This window comes from Temnothorax nylanderi, unplaced genomic scaffold (assembly GCF_030848795.1).
Source record: "Temnothorax nylanderi isolate EJ_2023f unplaced genomic scaffold, tnyl_v1.0 TNYL_tig0438_pilon, whole genome shotgun sequence".
Taxonomy (NCBI): domain Eukaryota; kingdom Metazoa; phylum Arthropoda; class Insecta; order Hymenoptera; family Formicidae; genus Temnothorax; species Temnothorax nylanderi.
The window spans coordinates 3,752-16,885 of NW_027249500.1; the positions used below are offsets into that span (position 1 = coordinate 3,752).

Consider the following 13,134-nt stretch of genomic DNA (forward strand, 5'->3'; position numbering starts at 1 on the left):
AGAAAGTCGAAAATTTTCGCAGATTTTTTTTGTGCACTTGACAGGCCCACAAAGTGAGAAGAAAATTTTCTATTTTGTCTAGCTCGTAGTTTTCTATATGTAAAAATTACCAAACTCACAGAAACTAAAAAATAATAGTAACCTTTCGAAAGTAGAAATTTTGAGCTTTAAAATCCTTTTTTTAAATTTAAATTTCGTTTATTTTTAACAAAGTTAAGCTGCTTAAATTTTGCCTATTTTTAAAGATAAATTTATATAGTGTTCCTTTAATTTTTGTGAAAAGTGTAGATTACTTAAAAAATTGGTAATTTGTCAGAGAAAAATTTCTAGTTTGTGAAAGTTAGTAATTAGGTGAAAATAAATTCATTTCTTTTGTAAACTGGTAATTAGTAAAAATAAATTCTTTATTATTAAAATAATTAATAAATGGTTTATCAAAAATAAATTACTATCTATTTGAAAATTAATAATTAGTGGAAAATAATTATTAATTTTTTCAATAATAAATAAATAGTCTCAGATAAATTACTTATATTTTAAAAATTATTAATTGGTTGAATATAAATAATTTAATTATTTATATTATTTATATTAATTATTTATATTATTTATATTAATTATTTATATTATTTATATTAATTATTTACATTATTTATATTATTTATATTTATAAGCAGTTAAATGTGGTTTAAAAAAGGTAATTATGAAGGAGAGGGGCTTCCTCACCGAATTAGCTAAAATTTTAATTTTGTGTATTTTGGTGCGTAAAACATGAATCTATAAGTTAAAATTGTCGCTCTCAATTAAGAAAAAAGTTATTAAGTACTAAAATTGATAGTTGCGTGGTTAGAACAGGTTTTATTAACCATTCCTGTTTCTTATCGATTTCGCCATTAACTCGGCTAATTGTTCTTCCACGGATTTTGGAATTTCCGCCTCGACATAACGTATCGACATGACGTATCATCTACTATCTATAATATACGATTCTATATTTTTATTATCCATTTGTCAATTCAATTAGAAAAAAAATTCAAATTCTTTATTTGAAGCACTTGTGAGTTTAATAAAAATGTCTCTCGTTATGTCTTGTATCCTAATCATTATGATATCGTTCAAAATTGCTACTCTTAGAAAATGTATGGATAAGCTTGATAGGACTTGCTATTTTATCTACGAATATGCAATTAACAGATCCAAACAGTTAAGTGACAAGTATATCGACAAAGGTAAAGTCTTATTTGCTTGAATCAACATGCTACACATATGTATATCACGTAAGTATGACAACGGAATGGAGATTATTGGAAACGATCGGAAAAGGACATAAAAGATAAATCGCGGATTTATTTATGAATATTCTATATTAAACATAATTAAAATAAAGAAAACTGCACTTTGTAATTTTTAATAATATATTATAAAATCTAATATGTATATATGTTTGAACTATCATAAAACAGTCATTTCATATAACTATTAGCAAGATTTTGAATTTATGTTTACCATTTATTGGTTCATCAAATATACTTACATATAGAAATATTGTTAAAAATATGTACCACATTGTAAGCTTCTGTCGACCATTTACCTGCAAAGGAGTAACATCAAAGTATAATTACATATCCAAAGATAAATAATTTTGAGTAGAGATGTATATATCTAAAATCTACTTACACGTAGGAGTTGATAATAATCTCGTTGATTGGAATGTGGCTTGGATCAGTCAACTCGCGAAACTGTAATATAATAATAAATCGATTAGAATTTTCGGAAACATCACTTCATACGATTCTTTCACACGATGACGGTTAATGTTAATTTCCGATTACCTTATTATTATGTTTCGCGTGTTCTATACTTGTCGTCATGACGAAACATCTGACCGAGTCATTGCGCTTCTTGGCTACCTGTATCTCTTTCTCGAAGCTGGATCGGGATTGGTATTGTCTATAACTATACTTTTTCCTTGATTCAAGTATTGTTGGACTGCGGCAATGCACTTCTGCCAGCTGCCTAAAATGTCTCTGTTGACGTATCCGTATTCCTTCAGATAATTCTTTGCAAAATGCGATTTTCCGGAGTCTGGACTGCCGACCATAAGTACCACCTGTTAATGGATATCTATAAGCACGAGGAAAGAGCGGGCCTCTGTTCACATTTGACGTTCACGATGATATTCGTGTTATGCACGATGCTTCTGTCGAAATCGAGGAATCACATGCCGGAAAAGTTTTACTTAGGTATTTATCATTAAAAGAATACTTTGTATAATTCTCTTTTATGTTATTTTTTTATTTTTTCTCATTAGATCATGGTACCAGAGGTACAAACACATTTTTCCAGCGAGTAGATGGCAACCTTTTGATCCAACGAAAAGTTACGACAAGTATACAGTGTCGGATAAAAATAGGAAGAAAGATAAAATCTGACAAACTTAGATTCAACGAATTGTCCAATTTCGTTTAAAGGATTCAGATTCAAAGGACTGTAAATATAACCAGATAAATAACTTTGTTTCATCGTACAATTGATTCATTATACAACAGATTGTAATATATATATATATATATATATATATATATATTACAATATATATACGCATTATATATAGCTACATTGTATTTTTAAGGACTGTGATTTTAATTCATTTAGTTATGTGATAATATTTAATTTATTTACTCGAATATGTAGCTCTACTAAATTACAGTCCTTTGAATCTGAATTCTTTAAACGAAATTGGACAATTCGTTGAATCTAAGTTTATCAGATTTTATCTTTTTTCCTATTTTTATCCGACACTGTATACTTGTCGTAACTTTTCGTTGGATCAAAAGGTTTCCATCTACTCGCTGGATAAATGTGTTTGTTCCTCTCGTACCATGATCTAATAAGAAATAACATAAAAGAGAATTATACATGTAAGCCTCGGAATCAGAGACTCAAAGGAAGCGTGGGAGAGAGAGGCGCTGAATAGATCGACGAGTGTAGTTGCAGCAAGTGATTACTGTATTTACATAAAACAAAATGGTTACAATTTCTATAAGTGCTGCACACAATTACCTTAATACTAATACCGCACCTGAATCAACACAATTGTCGGTATCTCGTTCTAGCTGTATAATTCTAGCTTTATATCGAACGACTATGCCGTGAGACGGCTAACCAGCGAATGCCCCCGCCGCTGGACGGATTGGCAGCGAATCCCTCGCTGCCAGCGCTCTGTGTTTATAATGAGTATCTCTTGATCACGTGCCTGACGTAGTCAGTGCCGTAGACGTCAACGTGACCAAGTTTGATAAGGCGTCAGGCTTACATCCCCCCCCCCTTTCATGCTGAAGGATCCGGCGATGGGTGATAGGGAACTAACTTACTAGCATGGAAAAAATTTGATTCTCTCTTTTTTAATCCACTGTCTATTATATATATTAAATTGGATATTTTTTCTTTTATTTTGTGTGGGCCCGTTCTAATCGGGTCTAATTTATTTCTGTTTAATTTATTACCATTTTGTATATATACTAAGTCTCCTAAATTGTACTTGATATTGATTTTATTTTTATCATAATAGTTTTTATTCTGTTCATGGACCTTTTTTGAATTTTGGTATGCTATTAATCTATTCTCTTTCAAATTATTTTCGGTGTTACAATTGAGTTCGATTGGTACAATTGGCCTGTCTCTTCCTGTTAGTAAATAATTAGGCGTGAAACCTGTTGAACTGTGAATCGTATTATTGTATTCCTCAACACATTCTTTTGCTATGGTTGGCCATGGGCGATTTTTGTTTTCAAATATTTTACATCTTATTCTATTAATTAGCGTTTGATTGGTCCTTTCGTTTAGGCCATTGGAAAAGGCGCAATCGACTGCGGTGAAAACTAAAGTTATCTTCCTGGATCTTAAATATTGCTTAAACTCTTTTGAGTTAATTCCTGCGTATTGGTCTGTTAATAACGTCTGTATAGTATTCTTATCTTTTATTGAGTTTATTAATTTTATAAAATTTTTTGCAATTTGAGTTTTTGATGTCAAGATAAACGCGTATCTTGTAAAATGGTCAATTAGCAAGTGTAGGTATCTTTTTGTACTTTTATTACCTGCGAGCCCCCCTATTGTATCTAATGCAATAATTTCAAATGGTTCAGAAGCTGGACCCATTTGTGATAATGGGACTTTAAAATTACCCACTCTAGTTTTGTTTTTTATACAAGTTTCACAGGAACGACATATTCTTTTTATGTGTTTATGCATATTTTTAAAGTAAAATTTATGAGTAATTGTTAATGTTAACTGTTTTGTTCCTATGTGTCCTTGTTTAATATGTATATTTTTAATTAAAGCTATGCCAAATTCTTCAGTCAGCCAGATTTTCTTTCTATTATTTAGTGTTTTATAAATTATATCGTTTTTTGTTTCATATTTATCATCGAGTGTTAATTGTTTTTGGTTATTAATAATTTCATCTAGTTTTAAGAAATTTACTATTTTTATCATTGATTTTTCGTCTTCTTCATTATCTTCTTCTAGTACTGGGTTTCGTGATAAACAGTCCGCCTCTAAATTTTTTCTACCCGGGTTGTAAATTATTTCGAAATCAAATTGAGACAGGTAATTTAAAATTTGTCTTAACTCTGGATCATTACATTTTTTTATATTGAATTTTTCCAATGGTTTATGGTCTGTGAATACCGTAAATTTTTGCCCTATTAAATAATATTGCCAATATAAGATGGCCTCTTTTATTGCAAGACACTCAATATAAATTGCTCTTTTTGTTTTTTGTGGTTCTGTTAGTTTTCGCGAAAAGAAAAATACTGGTTTTATAGTTCCATCTGTTTGGCGTTGTTTTAATATTGCCCCTACCCCCTGTAAACATGCGTCCGTATAAATGTGAATTGGGATGTTTGGGTCGAAAATTGCCAGAATCGGGTCTGAGCCTAAATAGTCTTTTATCTTTTCGAAGTTATTTTGGCACATTTTTGACCAGTTAAATTTTATGTTTTTTCTCAATAGATTATGAAATGGCTCTAATATTATGGTTGATCTAGGAATATATTCTAGATAAAAATTTATTTTTCCTAGGAATTGTCTGATATGTTTTGTTGTCCGTGGTGTTGGAAAGTTTTTTTATGGCGATTACATTATCATTTAAGGGTTTTACACAATTGTTTCCTATTTCATGACCTAAATATTTTATTTTGGTTTGTGCAAATGTGCATTTTGACGGATTTAATTTGAATCCATGTTCGTGTAATGCTTTTAGTACCAGTTCGATGTGTTTTATATGATCCTTATAGTTTTTTGAATAAATTAGAATGTCGTCAATGTAATTTACTGCAAAGCCATTTAAGTTGTTTTTTCTTATTACGCTGGACAAAATTCGTTGAAAAATTGCCGGCGAAGATTTCAATCCGAATGGTAGACAACACCATTGCCAGTGCCCATGGTGTGTTACGAACGCTGTTTTGTATCTGTCTTTGTCACGCAACGGGATCGACCAAAACGCCGAGTTCACGTCTAGCTTTGTGAAATATTTACAATTTCTCGCACGTAACGTCATATCTTCGATTCTCGGAAAAGGTTGGCTTTCCGGGACCACTATTTTGTTCATGTCTCTATAATCGATACATAGCCGAGATTTTCTCGCTTCTTCTTTTTTGTATACTAACGTAACCGGCGCGGCGTATGGACTACACGATTCCTCTATTAACCCCGCTTTCAATAAATGTTTAATTTGGTTTTCTATTTCTGTCTTATCTTGCATTGAACACTTATATGGTTTTTTTGCTATGTACTTGTTTTCCGTTAGTTTAATCATGGCTTTATAATTTTTGACCGTACCAATATCATATTTTCCTTTTGCGAAGACTCTATTGTATTTCGTTTTTAAATTTTCCAAGGTATTCTTTGAATTAATGTAATTTATTACCTTTGTGCTCGATGCGGAATTTTCTTTTGTTTGGTTTATGTTTTCATTCTTATTTTGCCATATTTTCAAGTTTTCGTCCTGACAAAGTTTGAATTCTTTTATACAGTCTAAACCTAACAATACATCTTCTCTAAATGAATCACTCTTTATTATGAAAAATGAAAATTGTTTCGTTATATTATAAATTTTTACTGGTAGCGTAATTATACCTTCGGCTTTTGAAATTCCTGAGATAGTTTCAATGTTTTTGTCCCCACTTACATTTTTATTTAGTTTCTGCTTTTTCCAGAAGTTATAATTTATTAAAGATATATTGGCTCCCGAATCGTAGAGACCGATGGCTGTTTTATTGTTTATTAGGATTTTTAATCTTATAAGTGGGGTCACTATTCGTTTTTTGCTACTTCCGCGAGAGCGATCGTGTCCTGAATTTCTATATTATTTGCTACTTTAATTTTGTCATTTTTACTTGCCTTTTGATGTGCGATTTTCGTGCGACACAATTGCTCTGGATGAAATCTGTTAGAGAAACCTACGCTTTCGCAGTATGAACACGGCCTGTGTTTGTTTTGATTCTTGTGTTTATCATCGTTTACTTCCCCTGAGTTACTATTATATTTATTTCTCAAAGGTTCTATTTGTCTAAGTGTTGACATTAAATCTTCCATGTTTGTCAAACTCCTTTTATTTAACCGCGTTCTAACAAAATAAGGCAGGGTTATTACTATCAGGTTTGTTTGCGAACTAATCGTTAAATTCGGGTCCACGTCTAATAACATGTTTCTTTTTTTTAAAGCAAAATCCAAAAAGGATCCATTGAGATATTTAAATGTGTAAGCGTACGCGATTTCGGACCACGATTTTTGGCCGAACGTGTCCACAAATGAGTTATTCCAAAACTCCCAGGCGTGTGCTAATGAATTTGCCTTTAAAAATATTGAAAACCACTCCAACGCTGGGCCTTCTAGAAATAATCTTAAGAATTCTGGGAATTTGTTTTCTCTTATTTCGAGTCTTTTACACTCTGTTACAAAAAGTTCTAGCCATGATTCTGCATTCAAATTTTTCCCATTAAATTTCTCTAGTATTATGTTTTTTGAAATAGAATGGATTTGTTTTTCATGTGGCGGAATTCCGGCAGCAGGAATTTGCGGAGGGATAGGGGAATCAGCCTGAATCGCCTCCAAATAGTACTCATAAAAAACCACATTACCTTCGTCATCCAAGTAAACTTCCTTCAGATCACCTTCCGCCAAGGTTATGACCACATTTCGGAATTTGCTGCGTGTCTTCAAGCTTTTAACGACTCCCTTGGTTACGGCGTTTTCAAAAAGCTGTGGGTACTGAGCACTCGTTTGCATCTCTCGAGGAAATTTGAATATTTCCGGGTGACCCACCAACTGAATGGTCTTGACCTTGACCACCGTTGTCTAGGTATCCAAAGCTTCGGATACGAAGTGGAATTTTGCCTTGATGCTATCCATTGTGTTGATTTGTAAGCCTCGGAATCAGAGACTCAAAGGAAGCGTGGGAGAGAGAGGCGCTGAATAGATCGACGAGTGTAGTTGCAGCAAGTGATTACTGTATTTACATAAAACAAAATGGTTACAATTTCTATAAGTGCTGCACACAATTACCTTAATACTAATATCGCACCTGAATCAACACAATTGTCGGTATCTCGTTCTAGTTGTATAATTCTAGCTTTATATCGAACGACTATGCCGTGAGACGGCTAACCAGCGAATGCCCCCGCCGCTGGACGGATTGGCAGCGAATCCCTCGCTGCCAGCGCTCTGTGTTTATAATGAGTATCTCTTGATCACGTGCCTGACGTAGTCAGTGCCGTAGACGTCAACGTGACCAAGTTTGATAAGGCGTCAGGCTTACATACAAAGTATTCTTTTAATGATAAATACCTAAGTAAAATTTTTCCGGCATGTGATTCCTCGGTTTCGACAGAAGCATCGTGCATAACACGAATATCATCGTGAACGTCAAATGTGAACAGAGGTTCGCTTTTTCCTCGTGCCTAATCGCAATATTACATACATTAAAATAACATGCTAACATTGTGATATTGCTTCATAAGTTTTATCATTTAGTATCTTTACCTTAGTTACAATAAAATCGTAAAACGTATAATGGTGCGGTAATATAAGAAAGATCCTTCTTTTGACATACATTAACTGATCTGCCATTACTGTTTTAAGCTCGCTGAATTCACGCCTCAGAACTTCTAAACATCTCTGAAGAAGCTGATAGATAGAATTACCTGTATGTGAAAATTTAATTTATGCAGTAGAACATTATATATCACGCCAATGTTACTCCAAAAGTGACACTGGAGTATTTTAATAACTTAAAAATTCTCTAAATCACTAAGACATTCACCTTTCTTCATTATAACACTCCGACGATGGCCAGATCCATCCTAATAACTGAATGTGATCTCAATTTCTTCTTCCTTCAATGCGTTCTGCTTTCTAGCCCATTCTTGCCTCAATTCTTCCTTAAGTTTATTTTCCTCCTTCTCCTCCCATTCCCTATCTGGCAAGAAACTTGGATTTACATCTGGATTTTTCTTAATCTTCTTAATCGCGGAGCCATCAGATTGCACATTTTCTGACTGCGGGGATTTTTCGGCATTGTCTTCGTCAGAAGACACCTCAGCTTAATCTTCGTCTTCGTCCAGATTAAAAGACAAAGCTTGAATTTGTCTCTTCTGTTTGTTCTTTTCTGTCTGCTTCGCCGCTAGCGTTCTTTCCTTTTCCTGCTCTTTTTCACGTTCCTTCTATCAAAGCATAAAACACTGGGCAAAAATCAAATAACATTCAGAGCACTGGGCACAAATCACACATATATATAGGGGAGACCGGGGCTAAACCGACAACGGGGTTGAACCGCCAAATCAAATATCTCGGAACCTGTATATTGTGCGAACTCGCTATTAACATTGTAAACGCTGCTTATGGTACCCATGTGACCAACGGAGTTTCGGCAGGTTACCTGCCGTGTTATGATTTTTACGAGGGCAAACGTGTTTTCGGAAGGTGAAAGTGAAATTTTCTGCGCGTGGAAATATTGTAATATCTGCAATAATGTTTGCTCTCCAAATCTCGAGGTACGTGATTATAAAGAGTAATGCATGCTGAACACGAATCCAGTGTAGTTTTTTCATTATCGTTGATGTCTAATATTTCGTGGGCGATCAAACCTGAAACTTATGTTTGGGGCTTATCCGCCAGTAAGCACCCGGGGCTGGTCCGCCAGTCTCGTCACTGTGGCGCGCCGGGCGCACGACTTCAGCTCACGGCGATTTCAGGTTAGGTTTCCCTCGAGCGTGATTCTGTCTTCCCTTGCACGTGCGTCAGTTTGTGTAGGAGGGAAATGGTACGCACGTATCGTCGCAAAACGGGTGTTTTGGCCGACCGAAAAGATGGCGGACCGTTGTTTTTCGAGATCGCTCACGCTCACGGCACGTCGGCGAGGTACGGCGAGGCACGGCACGGCTCTGAGATCCCGCGATTTCCGCGCGAGAGTTGACATGCCGCGCGCGCTGTAGATCGTCCCGACTCCCGGCCGCGGTAAATCGTCGTTGTTGGTCGTTGTGTCAGTGACAGTCGCGCGTGCGACCGCATCGTCCAGCGTTCGCCGCATCGTCTCGGCGTCATTGTCGCCGCCGTTGTAGTGGTGGTGGTGTCGGTGGTGGTCATCGTCGTCGTCGTCGTCGTCGTTGTCGTCGTCGTGGTGGTCGTGGCCGTTGTCGTCGTGGTGGTCGTGGCCGTCTTCGTCGTGGTGGTCGTGGCCGTCGTCGTCGTCGTCGTCGGCGCGTCGAGGAATCGGTGCGAGGACGCCGTCGAGTCGGTAAAATGGTCGCGCTTCACCGCGAGCTTTTCTAACCCCCCTGTCGCTATTTATCGCTCCCCCGCGAGAAACGCGGCTTGGTTAGGTTGCTCGAGGGTCCGCGCTGATCCTATGGCACCGGAACGCCGTCACGCGTATTCCCCGTGGTTGCCCGCGTTGACAATGTGACGTGCCGTTGGGGAGTTTACGATTTGGTTAACCTCTGTATTCACGTGCCTAAATTGTTTTATGGAATAGGTAAAACAATTATTTTTTAATAATGTTTTGCATAAAAATTTTAAATAAATTTTTATATTTTTCTCTTAAAAAACAATTATTAAAATGTATCCTATCATTTTTCAGGATTAGATGTACGTATATGTATTGAAAATGCAGTGTGGCGGATTAGCCCCGGGGGGGTGGCGGTTCAACCCCGGCATTTTTGAGATTTGAATTTTTCCACCGTTGTCGTTTTTGCTCTATACCGGTTAAACAAAGCAAAATAGATAAAAATTTCCTATATAAATTTTGTAGCTAAAGGTTCACTCTTTACAGTGGTATACCACATTTAAGTAAAATTATTTATTTTCTTGTTAAAAATCGGCACCGAAAAAAAACTGGCGGTTTAGCCCCGGTCTCCCCTACATATATATTCACGCCAAACCGCACATATAACATCGTGTTATTTTTACATTTAGGAAAATTATTTCATATTAACTCAATAGGCGTTAAACTTGCATACATAGGGAGCTTTCCAGCAAGTGACACAAGCCGACACAAACGTCGTTCTATCTTTCTTTTTTGGCAATGAGTAACAAAGACAAAACGATACCTGTGTCGACTTGTGTCGCTTGCTGGAAAGCTCCCATAAGTGAATCTCGCGTTTTATGTAAAAAATTTGTAAGAAATCGGTAATCTAACCTATACTACGTTTACGCGAGTGTTACTTAATTCTGTAGTAACTTACGAACGATACGATAATTCCTCCGCATAAACGGGAGATTTTATAGTAACTACGATGATATCGTTCGTATAAGTTACTACAGAAGTAATACTCACGTAAACGTAAACTATTATAATTCCTGTCACATGCACTTAGTCGCGTAATAAAAGAGTCACGGTGCGGTCTCGCTTCGCGTCGTATAATAATAGGATAATTACATGTAAATAAAACAATTACCTTAAATCAGAAAAAATATTAATCGTCGCGTCGCGTAAAGAGTCACGGTCAGTATCGCTCCGCGCGTACTTGACGCGAGACACTACTAGGTTAACTGACTGTGACAGCGCACTGAACTGAACGCACTGTCTGCACTGCGCGCAGTACACACACGTATGCATATGTGTACATATCGATACATATCGAAACTGGCGATACTAGCACCGCCAGCCGCCAGTGTCGAAAAAGTGAAAGTTACATTCACTGATATATATATATATGTTATATAAGAGCGTCGACGTAGACGACGACGACGACGACGTATCTTAAAATAAAATTTTCACATTTCGACTTTGCGTCGCAATATCTCCGCTCGTAGGGCACGTAGCGGAAAAATGAAAAGAACGTACCCTTCCCCCCCCCCAAATCGACCCCAAGCTATCGATCAAGCCTACTTAGAACTTGATCCGTTCACTCGTTATCGAGATCTCAACATCTCGAGTACTCGCAACCCGTCGCGTCGCGTAAAAGAGTCACGGTCGGTCTCGCTCCGCGTGTACTTGGCGCGAGACACTACCGTGTCTCTTGATAATAAATATTCAAAAAATTGCTTTATATAAAAATAGAAGATCGCTAAATACTTGTACCTGCTAAATAAAATTATTTATACAAACCTATACCACTGTGTGCGTGCGTGCGTGCGTGCGTGAATGAATGAACAAATTATTTTTTGTTCGAGCACAAGAACAAGAATAATAAGTTCTTAAAGCTTTTTGGATGCTGATACGATCCTGTTTGTCAAATTGCTCTATCGCTTCAAAATTTTAAGAAATTTGTAATTAACTTTGCAAAAAAAGCTATTTTAGTATACTTTGTCACGGTACCTTGACAAAAGCGAATCTCCCTCCAATGATCATGATCTTGACATGTGTTGTCAAGGTCATCTTCCTGATTGACCTTCAGAGGATTTTAGTCCGCACTGTTTTTTTATTAAAAAGTTATTAACAAAAAAGTTTGAAAAATAGAATATAAATTTTTGATACCGTATAAATAAAATTACAATCGTATGTGAACAGTCATGATAAAACTGTTCAGTTTTTCTTTAGAAGCGAGCTTTACGCATATAAACAGAGATTATTATATGAGTTGTCTAGTTGACCTTGTCATTAGTATTCCTTGTATTTATACACTTTCATTGCTCAGTCTGCTTCAGATCTTTGAGGTATAGGTACATTTATCTTTAATAACGTATTATGTGCAAATAATAATGCATTTATATAAGTTTTTACACTTAACATTTAATTGTGATATTCTAATGAAATATCTCATTAATAAAAAAGTTGTTCGTGGCAGTGTTAAGTGTCCAAAATGTGGAAATGTTATAACTTACGCAAATATACATATTTGATAATTATACTATGCATTATAGTATAATTATACTATGTAAATATTATAAAAATATGCTTCAAAAAAGACAAAAATAACATGCAATTTTAAAATTAGCATGTTAAATAATATTTTGTTTTAAAAAACTCAACAATATTTTGTCTCACGAAACTCATTTAGATATAGTAACCGATTTATTGGATATTTTTTAAAATTACCTAACCACATCATTACATTCTATGTAATGAATTGGAAATATGTGAAAAAACTAATGTAGACTGGACGAATTTTTGTAGAGGTACATTAATACAAAATATTTGTATTTGATAAATATGCATATATTATGTTATTCATATTTCATTTTATAGTTATTAGCACAGCATTTAATGAAAAAAGAGCAACAAATTAGTGGACCGGGAATTATTGTAGAAAGAGATGTGGCCAAAATTAGCAAGAGAAAATGTAAAAGTCATATTTTAAAAGAATAGTGGGTGTTTGACGAAATAAAACGCAACAGCAAGAAAGTTTTTATTGTTCCTGTAAAAGATCGCAGTTCTAAAACTTTATTGCCATTAATTCGCAAATATATTGCTCTTAATTCTATTATTTATAGTGACTGTTGGCATGCATATAACGATATTCAAAATGAGAATTATGTAAACCAAACAGTGAATCATTTGCAAAATTTCGTCGACTCTAATACTGGAGTTTATACTCAAAATATCGAAAGATTGTGGAGAGAAATGCGAGCTAATATTCCACGTTTCGGTACCTAGAAAGATAACTACAAACATTATATTTTTAAATTTTG

At 35.2% G+C, this 13,134-nt stretch overlaps 1 protein-coding gene across 2 annotated transcripts; it reads right to left on the minus strand.

Moving 5' to 3' along the window:
* Window positions 1-1,345: 1,345 nt before the first annotated feature.
* Window positions 1,346-7,986, minus strand: LOC139782759 (uncharacterized). Of its 2 annotated transcripts, XM_071721799.1 has the most exons (5): window positions 7,589-7,986; window positions 7,146-7,513; window positions 1,833-2,110; window positions 1,678-1,739; window positions 1,346-1,591 (listed from the first exon to the last, which is right to left on the minus strand). In XM_071721799.1, exons 2-5 carry the CDS (start codon window positions 7,291-7,293, stop codon window positions 1,588-1,590), a joined length of 492 nt encoding a protein of 163 aa, XP_071577900.1. In that variant the 5' UTR covers window positions 7,294-7,513; window positions 7,589-7,986; the 3' UTR covers window positions 1,346-1,587. The 2 variants fall into 2 exon arrangements, 1 of the variants encoding a protein (XP_071577900.1); XR_011720987.1 differs by lacking the exons at window positions 7,146-7,513; window positions 7,589-7,986 and adding an exon at window positions 3,083-4,120.
* Between the last annotated feature and the right edge of the window lie 5,148 nt (window positions 7,987-13,134).